This window comes from Coregonus lavaretus (assembly GCF_964263955.1).
Source record: "Coregonus lavaretus genome assembly, chromosome: 37".
NCBI lineage: Eukaryota > Metazoa > Chordata > Actinopteri > Salmoniformes > Salmonidae > Coregonus > Coregonus lavaretus.
Genome location: NC_140024.1, coordinates 12959032 through 12979564, shown reverse-complemented (window position 1 = coordinate 12979564; position 20533 = coordinate 12959032). Strand labels below are relative to the sequence as shown.

Genomic DNA, 20533 nt, shown 5'->3' with positions numbered 1-20533 from the left:
CGACTGTAACAGCATTTCAAAGGACATCGTTGCTTGCAAATGTTTTTGGCTTCAGCCAAGAACTCCTTCTGACACAATGAGGCCAGAATGACTCTTTGTCTTCACCTGCAACTGTCACTTCTGGCCTTGAAACAGACAGAAGGCTGCTGTTTTAACTTCCCTTTCAGTATATGACAACTTGACGTCTAAACTGCAATCAATAAAAGAAGACATACTGTACGTTAGTCATTACTAGTTTTACTACAACATGTCTATATGCCCACACGTCAATACAACTAGTATGAAAAATGATGGACATCACTAATGCCCAGTGACAGTGGAACATGCTTGGGATTAGGGCTGTTACGGTGACCGTATTACCGCCACACCGGCGGTCATGGGTCATGACCGCAGTCAAATTTCACGTGACCGTTTAGTCACGGTAACTAGGCTTCTCCAAGCTCTGATGCTGCTGATGGTCATTAGTAGCCTACCAAATTTGCTAACTGCCTGGTACTCAGCACTCTATTGTCCCTCTAACCACTCTGACATCAATGCAAATGTTTTTGAAAATCAAATCAAACACTTCATGAGAGCCCATGAGCTCATGTTGTGCAACATTTCTATAGGCTATGCAATTGTGAGGAATATTTCTGTCTGTAATAAAGCCATTTTGCGGGGAAAAACTCATTCTGATTGGATGGGCCTGGCTCCCCAGTGAGTGAGCCTGGCTGCCAAGTGGGTGGGCATATGCCCTCCAAGGTCCAGCCATGGCTGCACCCCTGCCCAGTCATGTGAAATCCATAGATTAGGGCCTTCTGAATTTATTTCAATTGACTGATTTCCTTTTATGAAATGTAACTCAGTAAAGTCTTTGAAATTGTTGCATGTTGCGTTTATATTTTTGTTCAGTATAATAAAGCATTACATGCATAATCGCATTTGCGGTCACCTTTGAGAACAGTGTTTTCCCGCTAATTGATTGCATTTTGGAATATTTGCGCTTATAGCCTACTGCCATGTGCGCATTGCTGCACTTATAATGTGAAGAAATAGCCTAATAGTTTATAAACATTTTAAGCTAAACGTTCTCATCTGTTGCATCAGCCTCATTGCTTTTAAAAGGTATTTTGATGCGAGTGGTTGTATTAATTTGGGATCTATCGCATCCTACAACTGTACCAGTGTATGTTTGGAATATTTATTTATTGCACAGAAGGACAAGTTGACCAATAGAATAGGTAAACTTTTGTACTATGGGGGATAGCAGATTGACATAGGCTAGTGCTTTTGCTGTTCGTTAGGCCTACTCATCTTGTTGGCTGACGAAAAGTAGGCTAAATGTGGACAGTTCTTATAACATCTTCAATATCGGCCTCGGAAATTTGATAAGAGTGACGCACGCAGTTGCGTCCCCGATGTGTCTGTCTTCACTTGTAGCCTACTTCTTAGCTGAGATGCCTGTGAGAAGGACCCGTTCACGTGACGGGCATTGGCTAATAAGAATTGAGATATTTGAGAGAGCCATGTGAGTGAGAGGTGCTTCGGAGCGCGGGAGCTGGGATAAGGGAATTACAATTGTTATATTCAGCCCAAGGGCACAACGGCCACCGCAAAAGGCATTTTTTAGGGGGCATTACGGCCACACAAGGGGGATACCGCCGGGATAAGGCCTGGTGAGAATATTATCAAGTGCTTGTCAAATTGTGAATGAGAGACTGATGAAGTATGTAAAGCCTGCACAAGAAACAACTCAGAGCTCATGCCTTTCATGCAACTTTTTTCAAATCATCATTAGAGTTGCATCATGCAGCCTTAGAATGTATTAAAAATCAAAACATATAGCCAACGTTTGTGTCACAACTAAGGTTGCATAAATAACTTGAAATTAAGCATATAGGAGGACCTGTTTCTTTGTTAACCACTCAACACAGAATAGCCACATGTGCGCACTTCCTTGGAAATCGTTTGGAGAAAATATCCTTTCTATTTTATTCAGCTATGTTCAATTGTATTCTTCATACTATAAAATAATACAAAATTATGTGGAATTCTAAGCAAATCTTGTCTGCTAAATGAACTAGTGTAGCCCACAGCCATATGGTATAGCCACATCAGGGCCTAACAGAAGGACAACTCATTATGCTTTTCTGTTCTTCAGAAATAGACTACATTTAATAACCTGTCTAAAATAAATAATGGATTTATTGTGATGGTGTAGGCAATATTAAATGGATTTATTAGACTTTTTTAAATTGAGATGTTCCAAAAGTCTGCATCAGTGGCTTGTACTCTATGCGTGGATGCCAGGAGATACTAAACGTGTTTATATTAATTAACAGTCAATTACCGTGAGACCGGCAGTTATTTGCTTGACAATCACTGACCGCCACAGCCCTACTTGGAATATGTTCAATTTAATGATGAATGAATCAATATAATGATAGCCTACACAGGAAAGCACATTACTATAACTGATTGTACTAATGTGCACTATAAGAAAACATGACAGCATGAATGGGGCATGTTTTAATGTGAACAGGGCAGATTGTGATTATATGGATTGGTGATAACTATTTTGAATGACAGGACGTGTTGCAGCCCAGTGGACGAATGTGACCAGATGCTAATTGCTATAGCGATTTTAATGAACATCTGAAAATAAACCTGTGTGGTGTGTGTGTTGCCTTCAGGTGGTTTGTGATGAACACTGAAAAACAATTAGATAACAGGAGAATTTAGCGGCACAAAGTAATTAAGTTCCAGGATAAAAAGTAATAAAATGAGACATGGTGATAATTGAGGCTGATTTTCAACATCCTGTGGATATGAAATGCATTAGTAGTACTCTCTCCCAATACATCATCACACATGCCAGTTTGCAGTGGAGCGCTAATTTCTGTCAGGTTCAGGGAATGTTCAACTCTGGCTGATTGGGCCTATACTCATAGCTCCTCACAGGTTCTTCATTCCCTCTAATTAACTAGCAATTAGGTCCCATTGCCGCTAATTAGAATCCCCTGCTCAAGATATGGGAGAAAAAAAGTGGCTCCTCTGTAATTAGCTGCTTCATATACTCAATAGTTAGTATAAGTTAGAAAGCCTCTCCACTCGGTACACTCCATAATAAGAACACTGATGCAGTAGGGAGTTGTTTCACTCACTGACGGTTCAACAACAATGACATAGCTAACAACCTCAATAGTCTCACAGCTACGCATGTGCCAATGAATAACTATTATAGAATAACACACAATGACCCACAGTATGACAGTTAGTTAGGTCCATTCGGTTCACTCCTGGATCAGTGATGGGATTATTAATGTGTTATGAGCCCTGGGAGCCAGTGAGCAGGGGACATGATGAGACATATGCGTTTTGATTAACATCCCAATTAGGGTTAACAGTGATGAATCCCCGGGCAGGCCACTGGTGATGCAGCCTCCTACCGAGTCTCTTCCTTCCTTCCTTCCTTCCTTCCTGTCATCATCTCTCTCCATCTCACTTCTATCAGTCTGTCAGCTTCCTGCTTCTCCTGTTTGTCTCCGGGCCTCTAGAGGTCAGCTGTGTTCCCCTCTGCCTTAGTTCTTCCTCGTGTGTCCTCATTAGTTTGATCCAGGTCACCTGTGCCTTGTTTGCCCTTTAGTATTTTAGCTGTGTGTTTTCCCCTTGTTTCTCACTTGGTTATTGCGTCCTGACTATGTGTCTCCTGCTGTGTCCCACCGTGTCTGTCCTAGTAAGCTGTTCGAAGTTATCTTTAGTTTGTTTTTCTCCCCTCGTGGAGTTGTTTTGTTTTGCCTCCTGTTTTGGAACATTAAATCAACTTACCTGGAGTATTGCCTTGGGTGTTTCATTTGGGTCCTACAACACCTCCTCTGTGGCTAAGGGGTAGTACCCCCAGCTTTCCACATCTGAGACCGGAGTTCTAGCCCGGCTTGTGACAGAATAACCAAGTCACTCATGGACCCAGAAACACTCAGTTCCCAGGACCTGTTGGCGGTGATCACTCGACATGAGGCTTCTTTCCAGCGCCATGAAGCCGTTCTCAGCCGACAAGAGGAGCTGATGGCTAGTCATTCTCAACTCCTGGCCGAAATGATGAGTTCCCTCCGCCAGCTCTTTGAACGCCTCCCTGGTCCTCTCCCTTCCCCCAGGTCACCCCCCAGTGACGACCGGCCTTCTCGGTTGGCGGAGCCCCGACTACCACCTCCCAAGCCCTTTTCTGGGGATCCAAGCTCTTGCCAGGGTTTCCTCACCCAATGCTCCCTCACCTTCGAGCTCCAACCCTCAAGTTTTCCCACAGACCGTTCCAAGATTGCCTACATCATTACCCTTCTTTCAGACAAGGCGCTCGCCTGGGCTTCTGCGGTGTGGCAGTCCCAGGAGGCCTGTTGTGACTCCCACGCTGCATTTGTAGAAGAGTTCAAGCGGGTGTTCGATCATCCTGTCAGTGGGCGGGAGGCTTCCAAGCGCCTACTGTCTCTCCGTCAGGGCCCCCGAAGCACGGCAGATTTTGCCATTGAGTTCCGGACCATAGCAGCAAGGAGCGGATGGAATGATGAAGCGCTGAGGGTCTGCTTTCAGGGAGGGTTATCTGAGCCCCTTCAAGATGAGTTAGCCACCCGGGAACCAGCTGGAGATCTCGAGTCCCTCATAGCCTTGGCCATCCGCCTGGACAATCGTCTAAGAGAGCGGAGAACGGCTCGCCGTCAGGTGTCTCAGTCCCAAGTTCCTCTGAGCAGCTCTGTTTCTCCTGTTTGGACTCCGTCATTCAGAGCTTCCCCGGCTCCTGAACTGCTCCAGGATTCCCCGGAGAGCATGCAGTTAGGCCGTTCCAGGCTTTCTCCCAACGAAAGGGAACGTCGCATGAGGGAGCGTCGGTGCCTCTACTGCGGGGTTGCCGGCCACTTCCGCTCCACTTGCCCCGAGCTTTCGGGAAACGCCTGTCCCCGCCCAGCTACAGGAGGGCTGTGATGGGGAGAATTAGAGCGCCTCCTACTAACGCTGTCCTGGCTATTCCAGCCACTCTGTCCTGGGGGGGCCACCAGCATCGGGTCCAGGCTATGATCGATTCCGGTGCCGCAGGTGATTTCCTGGATGTAACCTTGGCTAAGGAACTTAAGATCCCTACCCAACTACTTCCTCAACCCCAGGCCGTTACAGCCTTAGATGGCAGACCTCTGGAACCAGGAAAGGTTACCGAGGCGACTCAGTCCCTGCGACTTACCATCTCTCAACACCAGCAGGAGGAGACCTTCTATCTCATTGACTCTCCCGAGTATCCTATTATCCTGGGTCACCCTTGGCTATGCAGACATAATCCCCAGATCGACTGGCCTACTGGCACCATTCTTAGCTGGGGTCCCACTTGCCAACTCACCTGCATGCTTCAGAGTCCCTCAGCCCCTAGTACCCAGTTTCAAGAGTCTGTTGACGTCTCCCGAGTCCCCAGTGTTTACCATCGGTTCAAGGCAGTGTTCAGCAAGGCCCGGGCTACTGCCTTACCGCCTCATCGCACGTATGACTGTGCCATTGATCTACTCCCTGGGTGCTGCCCTCCTAGAGGTCGGATCTTTTCCTTGTCCTCCCCCGAGCACGCAGCTATGGACACCTACATTAAGGAGTCCTTGGCAGCCGGCCTCATCTATGCCTCTACTTCCCCGGCTGGGGCGGGCTTCTTTTTTGTTGAAAAGAAAGACGGGGGTCTTAGGCCTTGTATTGATTACCGGGGACTCAACAAGATCACGGTTCGGAATCGATACCCCCTTCCTCTCATGGCCACTGCTTTTGAGCTGCTTCAAGGGGCTTCCATTTTTACTAAGCTGGATCTCCGCAATGCTTACCATCTCGTGCGGATCCGGCCAGGAGACGAATGGAAGACGGCGTTCAACACGCCCACGGGGCACTATGAATATCGGGTGATGCCGTTCGGGCTCACCAATGCCCCCGCAGTATTCCAAGCCCTGATTAATGATGTTCTCCGGGATATGCTTAATCTGTTCGTTTTCGTGTACCTGGACGATATCCTCATCTTCTCGAGGTCACTGAAGGAGCATGAGGGGCATGTTAGCCGGGTTCTCCAGAGGCTCCTTGACAATCACCTCTACGTTAAGCCTGAGAAGTGTGAATTTCATGTTTCTCAGACTCAGTTTCTCAGGTTTATTGTCACTCCTGGGCACCTAGAGATGGATCCCAAGAAGGTCAAGGCGGTCCACGATTGGCCCACACCTGCCACGGTCAAGGAGGTTCAACGGTTCATTGGCTTTTCTAACTTCTATCGGAAGTTCATCAAGAATTTCAGCTCGGTGGTAGCCCCCTTGACGACGCTTACCAAGGGAGGAGGGACCAGGATTCACTGGGGTCCGGAAGCAGCAGGGGCCTTCGAGGATCTCAAGCGCCGCTTCACTTCTGCTCAGATTCTGGTGACCCCTGACCCAGAAAGACCTTTCGTGGTGGAGGTGGACGCCTCAGAGGTGGGGGTGGGAGCCGTCCTGTCACAGAGGGGTGCGGATGGGAGATTACACCCTTGTGCCTTCATGTCTCGCCGCCTGTCTGAGGCCGAGCGCAACTACCACGTGGGGGATCTAGAGTTGCTTGCGGTAAAACTGGCCTTGGAGGAGTGGCGCCATTGGCTTGAGGGGGCTCAGCACCCTTTCCAGGTTCTCACAGACCACAAGAACCTGGAATATCTCCAACAGGCTAAGCGGATGAACCCTCGGCAAGCACGATGGTCCCTTTTCTTCAATCGATTCCAGTTCCTCCTGTCTTACCGACCTGGCACCAAGAACGTCAAGCCGGATGCCCTGTCTCGAGTCTATTCTCCCGAGGTACGAGAGAAGCCCCTGGCATCGATTATTCCGAGGTCTAGGATCGTCGCACCTCTTCAGTGGGAACTAGAAAGAGGGGTACGAGAAGCTCTTGTCCATGAGCCCGATCCAGGCGGTGGTCCTGCCGGTCGCCTGTACGTTCCTCTCTCTGTTCGGGCCCGCGTCTTGCAGTGGGGTCATGAGTCGCCCTTGACATGCCATCCAGGCAGTGCTCGCACACTGGAGTTCCTCCGACGGCGGTTTTGGTGGCCGTCCATCAAGAAGGACGTGCAGGTCTATGTGGAGGCCTGCCCGGTGTGCAACCAGGGAAAGTCGACACGCCAGCGACCCCAGGGACTGCTCCATCCCTTACCTGTTCCTCGAAGGCCATGGTCACACCTGTCTCTGGACTTTGTTACGGGACTTCCTCTATCCCAGGGCAACACCGTCATCCTAGTGGTGGTAGACCGTTTCTCTAAGGCTGCCCGGTTTATTCCCCTGCCCAAGCTGCCCTCGGCTAAGGAGACTGCTGAGCTCCTCATGAACCATGTCTTCCGGATATTTGGTATTCCCCTGGACGTGGTCTCTGACCGAGGTCCCCAATTCTCGTCCCGGTTTTGGGGGGCCTTCTGCAGGCTTGTTGGGGCCACAGCCAGCCTATCGTCAGGGTTCCATCCAGAGTCTAATGGTCAAACGGAACGGATTAATCAGGATCTGGAGACCACCCTGCGGTGTATGGCGGCCAGTAATCCCACGTCTTGGGCCACCTATATCATTTGGGCTGAATATGCCCACAACACCCTCCAGTCCTCAGCCACCGGATTGTCCCCCTTCGAATGCCAGTTCGGTTACAACCCTCCATTATTTCCAGAGGAGGAGGCGCAAGTTGGTGTTCCCTCGGCCCAGCGCTTTGTCCAACGCTGTAGGCGGACCTGGAAGAAGGCCAGGCGTGCCCTCCTTCGGACCTCCCAGAGATACCAAAGTCAGGCTAATCGCCACCGCCGGACGGCCCCTAGTTTCCGAGCTGGTCAGAGAGTTTGGTTGGCCACCAAGAACCTGCCCCTCCGGGTCGAGTCCAAGAAGCTTTCCCAGAGATACATCGGCCCTTTCCGCATTGCTAGAAAGGTTAACCCTGTGTCTTATCGTTTGGTTCTCCCTCGTTCCCTTAGAATTAACCCCACTTTCCATGTTTCACTTATTAAACCTGTCTTGTCTTCTCCCTTTGCCCCCCCACGCAGACCCCCGCCACCTCCCAGGATCATTGACGGCCAGCCAGCCTACACAGTCCGCCGGATACTGGACTCCCGGAGGGTCCAGAACTCTCTGCAGTATCTGGTGGACTGGGAGGGCTACGGGCCAGAGGAGCGCTCCTGGGTTCCAGTCAGGGACATCCTGGACCCAGGGTTGATCCGAGATTTTCGCACCCGGGGGCCAGGGTGTTCTGGAAGGAACGTCAGGAGTCGTTCCTAGAGGAGGGGGTCCTGTCAGCTTCCTGCTTCTCCTGTTTGTCTCCGGGCCTCTAGAGGTCAGCTGTGTTCCCCTCTGCCTTAGTTCTTCCTCGTGTGTCCTCATTAGTTTGATCCAGGTCACCTGTGCCTTGTTTGCCCTTTAGTATTTTAGCTGTGTGTTTTCCCCTTGTTTCTCACTTGGTTATTGCGTCCTGACTATGTGTCTCCTGCTGTGTCCCACCGTGTCTGTCCTAGTAAGCTGTTCGAAGTTATCTTTAGTTTGTTTTTCTCCCCTCGTGGAGTTGTTTTGTTTTGCCTCCTGTTTTGGAACATTAAATCAACTTACCTGGAGTATTGCCTTGGGTGTTTCATTTGGGTCCTACAACACCTCCTCTGTGGCTAAGGGGTAGTACCCCCAGCTTTCCACATCTGAGACCGGAGTTCTAGCCCGGCTTGTGACACAGTCTCTGGGTTATCAATCCACAGTTTACACCAACCTTTAGCAGGATACAGATGTAGGATCTTAATTGGAGCCAATTTGCTACAGTGGATAAAGAATCCTGCAGCAACAGGAAATGTGAATTATTATGTGTATTATAATTAATAGCCATTTTTGTAGAGGTTGATAAATTTTTCGTATGGGAAAATCCAGTCTGAAATGTCTATGTGAAAATGTCAAACTTCAGAAGCCTTTTTAAACCTCAGATACACTATGTTTGAAAGTTATCCTGCAACAGGGTGATCAAATTAAGATCCTACATCTGTAGTCTGCTGAACCTTCCTGAAATGCAGGAAATGTAAAACTTGTAGTGTATTTGAGGTTTAAAAAGGCTTCTGAAGTTTGACATTAAAAATGTCAGACTTCATTTTCCCTTACGAAAAATGTATCAACCCCTACAAAAATGTCCATTCATTATAATCCAAATAATACTTCACATTTCCTGTTGCTGCAGGATTATTTTCCTGCTGTAGCGAACTGGCTCAAATTAAGATCCTACATCTGTAAATATCTCCAGACCTGTTTTCGAATGCAGCCATCGACTGTGCTGTGCTCTGCATGACCTCGATTTGCACCACTGTGCCAACTCTTCCTTCATTCTTGTCAGTGTCACGGATTCAGCCGAGGCTGCCCCTCCTCCTTGCTCGGGCAGGCTTCGACGTTCGTCGTCCCCGGAGTACTAGCTGCTACCGATCTATGTTTCTGTGTTTGACTTGTTAAGTCTTGATTGTCTACACCTGTTTTCCATTATGTTGTATTGTCTTCCCTATTTAACCCTCTGTCTTTCATTGTGTGTTGTGTGTGATTGTATTTTCGTCATCGGCAGTCGTTAGTGTGCGGGTTATTTTCCTCCCTGTGTGGAGGTTGTATGTACTCAGTTTACTTTCTAGTAAAGTATGTTTCCAGTAAGCTCTGTGTCCTGCGTTTGACTTCGCCCACCGCATTTCACTGACGCTTATGACAGTCAGGGAGTTTCTATATGAATTCCTAAATAAGAAAATGTGCTTGTGCATTTCCCCTGTGTAGTATATCCTGGTATGTTTCCTGCTCTATGAGAAAGCAGTCCTACTCATAAATCAATACATCAAAGACTAATACAGTATTAGAATAGAAAGACTCTAGAACTCCAGAAATAAAAGGTTTTTTTCTGCTCAAACCAAAATGTTCCTTTCTTACTCAGAGGCATGAATTATGAATTATGAAGTAAATAGGACAGCAGATGAATATGGGTAGACAATCTAGCATGTAAAAACAAAGCACGCCAATTTCTCTAAGTTACTGTCACCTTCACTCAGCTTCCTCGTTTCGCCACATGGAGATGAGCCTTCCTTAAAAAGCCTGTCTGGTGGAACACAAGCTGTCTTTGTGCCCATGTGTGCACTTAGCAAATAGACTGGGCAGATATGAGGGACTGAGACAAATTGCTTGGGATGATGGTGGGGTATAGAGGAGAGGCCGAGTCTGCATGGGACCATCTTAATCACAGTATAGCCAGAGAGGGCTGTCAAATGCTTTTGTTTCAGTGGGACACTTCTAAACGCTGTCCTGAAGTATCTGTACGTTGCTTTCTAGATATTCTAGCAGATACGGAGTAAACCATAAAAATAACCCCCTCCTTACACTTCTCCAGCAATGAGACATGAATCTACCTCAGAATCACAGTAGTGACTAACATCAATTACATGAAGACACTATTTTATCAGTTAATTCAAATAAACATGGCACAGTAGCCTTGAATAAGTGCCAGAGATATTTTCCTGTTTAGAGTAAATTGTCAGGGGGAAATACCTGCAAGGGAGGTTAACATTTCTAATTAATTCAGATTTTCCTCATGATGCTTTTGCCCTCTGGATTCTTTGTAATTAATTGTTTTCATTTGCAATCGTCCTCCAGTGCATTTGTTTATCTGTAATTCAATAATCGTTCCATTACTGGAAAATCAACATTCTGGAGACTCCCTTTCCCCTCCCTATCCACACTCTCACACTTCACCCCTGCTTCAGCACACTTTCACTGACACCACATTCACTTAGGACTGGTAGATCTTTATTGTCATTCCAGTACGTTCACAATCTTAAAACCACTACATACATTGAGGCTGTGCTCTGTAAAGAACAGACACCCTTTAGAGAAATGCTCAACATTTCTACTCTGTTACCTTGACACCAATGTTACCCTGACACCAACATTCTACCAATCCACAACCTGCTGAGGTAATTAACTGTGGGAGTTGCTAAGAGGAATTGTGAGAGTAAAATAGAAGCATGGGAGAATAAGATACTGTATCTCCACTTCCCTTTGAGGGAAAAGGGTTACAGAAATATCTGCATTCTTGTCACGACTTCCTCCGAAGCTGCCTCCTCTCCTTGTTTGGGCAGGCTTCGGCGTTTGTCGTAACCGGCCTTCTAGCCACTGCCGCTCCTCATCTCATCATTCCATTTGTTTTGTCTTGTTTATTACACACACCTGGTTCATATCCCCTCATCAGTACCTGTATAAGTGTTCCCTCTGCCCCCTTGTCTTTGTGTGTGATTGTTTATTGTGGAGGTTAGATTAGCTCGGTGGAACTCCTTGTATTTTGTATCGCCGGGATATTCACCCATGTGCCTCGTTGTGTTCCAGTGCGCCTGTATTCCACACTGGAGTGTTTGACACATTGCTGCGTACCGCTGTGTTTACAGAATAAACATTTTATTCTGTGATTTGCCCTCCTGCGCCTGACTCCTTCAAATCACTCACCACAGAATCACACACCAAGACATGGAGTTAGCAGGAGAAGAGCACATGCCTGGAGTCGTGGCGCGGGTCCGGGAGTATTCTACGATGCTAGCCAGCTTGGGAGAAGCGATGGATCGGGTTCTCCAGGTCATCCAACGCCTGGAGAGGAGAGGACCCGACCCTTCGGGACCAGCTGAGCGACCGTATCCAGCCACCCACACCCTAGCACCCAGAGGGATTTATCTATCCCGATCAAGGGATTATGACGGGACAGCTTCCCGCTGCCAGGGATTTCTCCTGCAGCTGTACATGTACTTCTCAACCATCAGCCCGGCTCCATCGGAGTGGGAGAAGGTGTCCGCCCTTGTCTCCTGCCTCTCGGGGAAAGCCCTGGACTGGGCCAACGCGGTCTGGAGATAAGGAGGAGCCGCGTTGGACAACTACGGGGCAGGGGACGAGGACCGCGCAGGACTTTGCCCTGGAGTTTCGTACGCTAGTGGCTGGGTCCGGGTGGAACGAGCGGGCCCTCATCGACGGATTCCGGTGCAGCCTGTGAGAGGACGTCCGAAGGGAGCTAGCCTGCCGGAATGCCATGTTGACTTTCGACCAGCTGGTGGACACGGCCATCCGGTTGGACAACCTGCTAGCTGCAAGAGGACGTCCTGAAAGTGGCCTGCCCGTTTCACCCACCTTCAACTGGGTGGAGCTGGGTGGTGCAGCGATCCGGGAAAACGGAGGACGACGGCTCCAGTGTCACTCTTGTGGCAGGAGAGGACATTCTGCTGCACAATGTCGTCAGGGTTCTTCCGGGTCTGGAGGCGGCAGGCAGGGCACTCTCGCGTCACCCCAGGTAGAGCAAACCCACACTCGTTCAGAGCCCTCTGCTGCGCACTGCACCATACACATCACATTCCCTGATTACACAGTAGTTTCACAGTGTAAGGCGCTGGTCGATTCAGGCGCAGCTGGGAACTTTATGGACAGGTCCTTAGCTCATAGTCTAGGTATTCCATTGGTTCCCCTATCCATTCCACTGCCCATCAATGCACTTGACAGTTGACCATTAGGGTCAGGGTCCGTTAGGGAAGTTACAGCACCAGTCACGATGGTTACACAAAAGACCTCTCGAGTCTCTCGATTTCCCTGTTGTGTTGGGTCTTTCCTGGTTAGCACTACACAACCCCACCTTTTCATGGCCGCAGAGGGTTCTCATGGGGCGGTCGCGAGAGTGTCAGGATAGGTGTCTAGCTGTTTCCGTTGGTGCAACGACGGTGGAAAGTCCAGACACTACCTCCACCGTGCGCATTCCCCCCGAATACCTCGATTTGGCACACGCGTTTTCCAAAACGCAGGTGACCAAATTACCACCTCATCGGGCGGGGGATTGTGCGATAAACCTCCAGGTAGACGCTGTGCCTCCCAGGAGTCATGTATATCCCCTGTCGCCGGCTGAAACGGAGGCGATGGAGACATACGTCTCCGAGTCCCTGCGCCAGGGGTTCATACGTCCCTCCACTTCGACCAGCCTCCTCAAGTTTATGTTTTGTGAAGAAGAAAGACGGAGGTCTGCGCCCTTGCATTGATTACCGAGCACTGAACAAGGGGACAATATGTTATAGTTATCCTCTACCCCTCATTCCATCTGTAATCGAGTCAATGCATGGGGCGCGCTTATTCACAAAATTAGATCTCTGGAGTGCGTACAACCTGGTGCGTGTCCGAGAGGGGGGCGAGTGGAAGACAGCAATCAGCACAACCACGGGGCATTACGAATACCTGGTGATGCCGTGCAGTTTGATGAATGCTCCATCCGTCTTCCAGTCCTTTGTGAACGAGGTGTTTTGTGACATGCTTGGTCGCAGTGTAGTGGTCTACATCGATGACATTCTGGTGTTCATGTGTCCCTGGTTCACAAAGTGCTGGGCCAACTGTTGGAACATGACCTTCATGCCAAGGCAGAAAAGTGTCTGTTTTTCCAGCAGTCCGTCTCCTTCCTCGGATACCGCATCACCACCTCAGGTGTGGAGATGGAGGGAGATCGCATTTCAGCCGTGCGTAATTGGCCGACTCCAACCACGGTAAAGGAGGTGCAGTGCTTTATTGGCTTTGCCAACTACTATCGGAGGTTTATCCGGGGATTTGGCAAGGTCGCAGCTCTCATCACTGCTCTGTTGAAGGGTGGGCCGTGCCGGCTCTGCTGGTCTGCTGAGGCTGACAGGGCTTTCAGTAACCTGAGGGCTCTGTTCACCTCAGCCCAGGTACTGGCCCATCCCGATCCATCATTACCGTTCGTAGTGGAGATGGATGCGTCCGAGGTAGGGATAGACGCTGTCCTATCTCAACGCTCGGGCACGCCACCCAAGCTCCGCCTCTGTGCCTTCTTCTCCAAGAAGCTCAGCCCGGCGGCGCAGAACTACGACGTTAGTTATCGGGAGCTGTTGGCTGTTGTCAGAGACCTGACCGTGTGGAGGCACTGGCTCGAGGGGCGAAACACCCTTTCCACGTCTGGACTGACCACCGTAACCTGGAGTACATCCGGTCAGCGAGGATGCTGAACCCTCGCCAGACCAGGTGGGCCCTATTCTTCACCCGATTTGATTTTACACTGTCTTACATACCGGGTACGAAGATTGTGAAGGCAGATGCACTGTCACGGCTGTACGACACAGAGGAGAGGCCCATAGACAACACCCCCATACTCCCGGCCTCCTGCATTGTGATGCCAGTAGTGTGGGCGATGGACGCGGACATAGAGCAGGCGTTATGCACAGAGCCATCTCAACCTCAGTGCCCAACTGGGCTGCAGTACGTGCCGTCTCTTGTCCGTGACCGTCTGATCTATTGGGCACACACGTCCCCCTCCTCTGGTCACCCAGGTATCGGCCGTACAGTGCGCTGCCTGACCAGAAAGTACTGGTGGCCTACCTTGACTAAGGACGTGAGGGTGTATGTCTCCTCCTGCTCGGTGTGCGCCCAGAGTAAGGCACCTAGGCACCTCCCAGCGGGTAAGTTACATCCTTTACCAGTTCCACAACGGCCATGGTCCCACTTGTGTATTGACTTTCCAACTGATCTTCCCCTCTCTCAGGTTAACACCACCATCCTGGTCGTTGTGGACCGCTTTTCAAAAGCCTGCCACCTCCTTCCTCTGCCCGGTCTCCCCACGGCCCTGCAGACTGCGGAGGCCCTGTTTACTCATGTCTTCCGGCACTATGGGGTGCCAGAGGACATAGTGTCTGACCGGGGTCCCCAGTTTACATCCAGGGTCTGGAAGGCGTTCATGGAACGTCTGTGGGTCTCGGTCAGCCTGACCTCTGGGTTTCACCCCGAGTCTAATGGGCAGGTGGAACGGGTGAATCAAGATGTGGGTAGGCTCCTGCGGTCCTACTGCCAGGACCGGCCGGGGGAGTGGTCGTTGCCATGGGCCGAATATGTCCAGAACTCTCTCTGCCACTCCTCCACTAACCTATCACCATTTCAATGTGTGATAGACCGAAGCTCCTGCAGTGGATGACTGGTTTCTGCGCATGGAGGAGACGTGGAACGCTGCTCATGTCCACCTCCAGCGCACTGTGTGTCGCCAGAAGGCCAACGCTGACCGCCACCGCAGTGAGGCCCCGGTCTTTGTACCGGGTGATCGGGTCTGGCTCTCGACCCGGAATCTGCCCCTCCGCCTGCCCTGCCGGAAGCTGAACCCGCGGTTTGTGGGGCCGTTCATAGTCCTTAGGAGAATCAACGAGGTTACCTATAGGTTACTACTCCATCCAGATTCCCGTATTAACCCCTCGTTCCATGTGTCTCTCCTCAGGCTGGTGGTGGCTGGTCCGCTCCAGGAGTCTGAGGTGTGGGAGGTCCCTCCGCCCCCTCTGGACATCGAGGGGGCCCTGGCGTACTCTGTCCGTTCCATCCTGGATTCGAGGCGTTGGGGGGGGGGCCTTCAGTACCTCGTGGAGTGGGAGGGGTACGGTTCGGAGGAGCGGTGCTGGGTCCCGGTGAGGGATATTCTCAATCCCTCCCTGTTGCGGGATTTCCACCGTCGCCATCCGGCTCGCCCTGATCCGCGTCCTCCTGGCCGTCCCCGAGGCCGGTGTCAGCGCGCTGCTGGAGCTGTGCGTCAAGGGGGTGGTACTGTAACGACTTCCTCCGAAGCTGCCTCTTCTCCTTGTTTGGGCAGGCTTCAGCGTTCTAGCCACTGCCGCTCCTCATCTCATCATTCCATTTGTTTTGTCTTATTTATTACACACACCTGGTTCATATCCCCTCATCAGTACCTGTATAAGTGTTCCCTCTGCCCCCTTGTCTTTGTGTGTGATTGTTTATTGTGGAGGTTAGATTAGCTCGTGGAGGTCCTTGTATTTTGTATCGCTGGGATATTCACCCGTGTGCCTCGTTGTTTTCCAGTGTGCCTGTATTCCTCACTGGAGTGTTTGACGCATTGCTGTGTACCGCTGTGTTTACAGAATAAACCTTTTATTCTGTGATTTGCCCTCCTGCGCCTGACTCCTTCAAATCACTCACCACATTTCTGCTCTGAAATGAGGATATTCATTGGTCCCTTAAGATTACATAAAGACTGTCAGTGCAAGGCAGGGTAGTTAACTAAATATCTATTGAAAACTTTCTCAGACAGAGTTGCCAGTCTGTCAATCAAATATTAGTATTTGAGGCATTAAGTAACGATTACAAATACAAAAGTAATCTGGCATTGCCAATGATTTGATTAATATTTTGGGCAGCGACCTGTTCAGCCCTAATGTTAGATCAAGTGAACCACTTGTTTGCAATCCATATTTAACCTATACTCAGCAAGTTAAGCATTACGTATTATTATGACACTTGGTCAATGCCTGCAGCCTCTTGCAGCCATTATGTCATTCAACATTTCATTGACAGGATGTGGGGGCAAACTAACTTGGCATGGCAGAATACGGGGAGTGATATTTTAGTGGAAGCAACAAGGCAGATAAGTGCTCTATAGCCAAAACCATGCAAAAAGACAAGACCATCGGCTATACATTTCTTGTTCCATTATATAACATTTATTACTGGCCCTCCAGCAAGGAGTGTATAACACACACACACACGTGCACACACACACGTCCCCTGTCCCCTCTCTCGCTCCTCTTCTCAAGAGTAAACACTCATTGTGATTTAGAGGGCTTTTCAATTGATTTGACGGGTTGTTTGATTGAGGACTTCCAATGAAATAGCATCATCATCTCCCTCTGAATCAGCACCATATTATTAGTTATCCCCAGGGGTAATATACAGCCCCAGAGGTCAAATCAACCAGAGGACCACAGCCTTCTCACAAAAACAATCGCCATTAAATAGACCCATACTTTGTCATTGCTTTCCTCATGTTCAGAGGGGAGATCTATAATAAAGTCTCTGAGGCCCAGATGTACTTTACGGAAGAAAACTCCTTTGAGATCTGTCATGTCTAAATTCATATAAACTTCTTGATGACTTAGGAAGACCTCTCAAGTGAATTTGCAGTTTCCTGTGTAGAGGAACACTGAGCGGCTCGAAATGTGAGCGCTGGTATGCTCATAAAAAGCCAGGTAAACACATTGCAGGAGGAAAGACTTCCTACTTACAATACAAACACCATCATTCGGAGTGATTGATGCCTGAGTGATGCCCAGTGTTATACAGTGCAACACACATTTCTATGTCTCTGTACAAGAACACTCCGTCCATATTTGGTTGTCACATACTAATTGGCTTAGAACGATAGTCATTTGTTCAGGGTAAACAAGTGTCATGGCAGCGTATTTATTAATAGAGGACTATGTAAGTTGTTGTCCATTTAGTACAGCAGGCTTTTGGGAGCACAAGGAAAGCTGTAGAGTGCAGTAACAGCACTTACGGTGGGCGTGTGTGGACTTGTCAGCTACCCAGGCGAGCCTCATTCAGTGACTGTGCGTAATACAAATCAAGGGTTGTGTGCACTGCCTTATCCCGCTCTTTAGACAAATACTGATATGAGGAGTTTACAAGCCTTATTATATTGAGTATGGAGGTGACATCAGCCAGACACATGTTTTAACGGACTGTCTGTGTCCAACATGTTTTAACGGACTGTCTGTGTCCAACATGGTGATGCCACACCTGCTGTGCACCGGTGGAAATGTTCCCTTCCCACATGCAGTGATACACTGTGGGACATGGGGCTTTATCTTTACATTTCAAGCAGCGCTAAAACTCAGTGCAAAGCTCCATGAGGAGTGTGTGTGGTTTTGTTTTACTATGCTCAAATCTGAGGCCCACCTCTAATAGGCTGATTGGTGATACATTCCAAATCAACATGCATGCACAGCTGAGTTACAGTGCATGTTTTATCAGTCCACCCTCCATCCATCCAGTATAGTGCTATAGACAGAGGGCATTCTGTCCTTCCAGCCGTGTTCTGTGCCACATTGAATTGATCTTTACAATCTGACCTAATGCGACATTGCCCCTTTTGAGTAACACAAATACTCCTAAAATTTCCTGAGGAGATAAGGCAGTTAGGCAGACACTCTTACACAGAAAACGTACAGAGCGCTGTTCAACAGGTTACTCTCTGTCAGTGCCAAACAGTGAAATGTAGTCTTGGCACCACAAAGAATGTTTACTCAACTGACCAGCCAGGTTTGAATATGTACAGTGCCTCACAGCTCAGTGAAGTCCACCTAGGGATGGGTGCCTCCCTGTCTGCCTGTAACTCATACTCTACCTGTCCTACACAGTTTCAAATCAGAGCCTGGGTAACATTATTCTCTTGTGTTGACAAGAGTAAAGCTCAAATCATGACACAGAAAGGGAGGGAGAGAATTACAGTATGATTATGGAGTAACTGTATGCTGTAGCGAGGGGCAAAGCCTGAAGGATTTTGAGAAGGGAATTCCAGACATTCCCAAGAACACAAGAGTAATCAAATCAAATCAAATTTTATTTTATCCTTAATTAATCCAAAGTCAAAAGGATATTCAATATGATCTACAACAAAATGTATTTTTTTGATTAATTGAATCAATGGCCCCATTCTGTAGCAATTGAGCTTCTGAGATAATACTATAAAGTATAGTATAAAAAAATAAATGTCTATGGAAATTCACTCACTGTAAGCTCAACAGTATCTCCAACGCTAATGTCTGGGGAAAACAGACAAACCTCTGTTAGGGTAGAGTATGTACTGTGTGTGCTGTATTACATTGATATAACATCCTTCAAAATATAGTCCCAGTACATTTGACATTGAGTTTATAGCTCAAAATAGATGACATTGTAGCAGATAGGTACAGTATTCTGGGCTAGTTTTCACATTCACAGTCTACACTACAGTTCTCATGAGACAGTCTGAGAGAATTAGACAGTTTTCTACTATTGGCCTAACAGACAAACAAACTTCAAGAGTTTCACAATAGGCAGTCATAATAAAACTGATGAGCAGATGCAACATAAATATACAATTATGTCAAAATGTATAAGGAGACAGACTTGGGTTTTTAAAAATAAGGTTTTAAGCTTCAGCATGTGCTGAACAATTATGTTGCATATAACTGCAGCTGTACATTTATTATATGTATATTTCATGTGGTTGGAGAAGCAATTAAGGTCACCAACACTGTTCCAATTATAATGCATAGACTACCAGACATTTTGCCTCCAGAGAGACTGAATGGCCTTTGCAATGTTCTCATTGTCCTTTGTCCTTTATGTCACATGGTCCAGACAGGCACACCATTCGAAGTAAGGAGATGACAAATGGTGGTCACATTATTCATAAAGGAAAATGTTAGGGTCATCTTATGTTATAAATCAACAATGTAATTATTTGCTGAGTTTGGAGATATAGGCTAATTCAAATAGGTCGATATCATTAATATATCACAAACCATCCATTCAATACAATTAAACATATGCAACTCAGAATCTATCAAATGGTAAGTAAAGGATACTGCTCAGTCTAGCGGTTACTTTACCTTGTATGTGCTGGTTGACCACATTCTCAAGTCGATCAAGTCTTTCTATGATCCGTAGGGTGTCCCCCTTCTTGTCGCCTTCTAACTTTTTCACTGGGACAGGCATAGGGACTTTGATGTATACATTCGCGATATAATTAGTGACCCATCCAACATAGAGCAGACACACGATGTTGGTCATGCCACTCAAGATCACGCATGTAGACACCAAAGTTTTGGTTCTCCTTGTGCAAGCCATCCCGACACCCCTCCATATAGCCAACGAAATTCAGTACACCAGAGGACAAGTGCGACTGTCGCCCACCAAAATCCTAGAATGTGCTATGCGCGTCACTTGAGAGCAACCTGGATAAATTACTACAATTCCACAACGATGCAATTCGTTCTGCAAACGCGGCCAACCAGCGCCTCCGGATCCAATAACCACACTCTGCCTTCACGCGCAGAAGGCTATGATTTAATCCAAATAGGTAGGTCAAAGATGAAAAAAATATCACAGTCGTTGGAAAGTAAAGGTGATTGTCTTGGTGACGAACGCTCCCTATTTCGCTTTATTTGCAAGTCCACAGCAGTCGCGATTTCACCGACCGACAGAAGGCGTGTGGAACCTGCGTGTAACCACTGTCCAATGAGATACGATAGTGAAATTGTGAAATAGGCTACTGTGCATTCATTTCCACAATTATCCATTTAGATTAGAATGCGGGAGGGTTTTATTGTGAAAGTTTTCACTTGTGATAATAATGAATAGACAGTAATTACACGTTTACAATGTCGCAACAATTATTAACTGTAATTGTTTCAATAATTTCCTATTTTTACATAAAGGTAGGCTACGGTACAGTCCAAGAAGTCATACAATGATTCAAATTTGACTTTACTGTTTTTCAATCAAGGAATAGATTAAACCTAGTCTACAATTTACATAAAGAAATGTGACGGTTACATTCTTCCCAAATACTTATTTATTGTCACATGCATTCTTGTCATCTACAACATGTCACATACTAAGAGTAGGCCTAGTAATCATATCCTAGAGATGACAGCATATTAAATATTGCCACCTTTGCAGACAATCAGACTGACTGGCTTGGAGAAAGCACTCCTCATTTT

At 47.9% G+C, this 20533-nt stretch overlaps 1 protein-coding gene across 2 annotated transcripts in view; it reads right to left on the bottom strand.

The window, feature by feature from the left end:
• Positions 1-20050, bottom strand: part of LOC311111168 (polypeptide N-acetylgalactosaminyltransferase 18-like) — a 103588-nt gene extending 83538 nt beyond the window's left edge. Inside the window, exon 1 of one of the 2 annotated variants that reach the window (XM_084153857.1) lies at positions 19421-20050. In XM_084153857.1, the coding sequence (XP_084009983.1) occupies positions 19421-19658 (238 nt within the window). In that variant the 5' untranslated portion in view covers positions 19659-20050. The remainder of the gene's footprint in view (positions 1-19420) is intronic. The other variant, XM_084153856.1, reaches the window with a different exon arrangement.
• Positions 20051-20533: the final 483 nt, after the last annotated feature.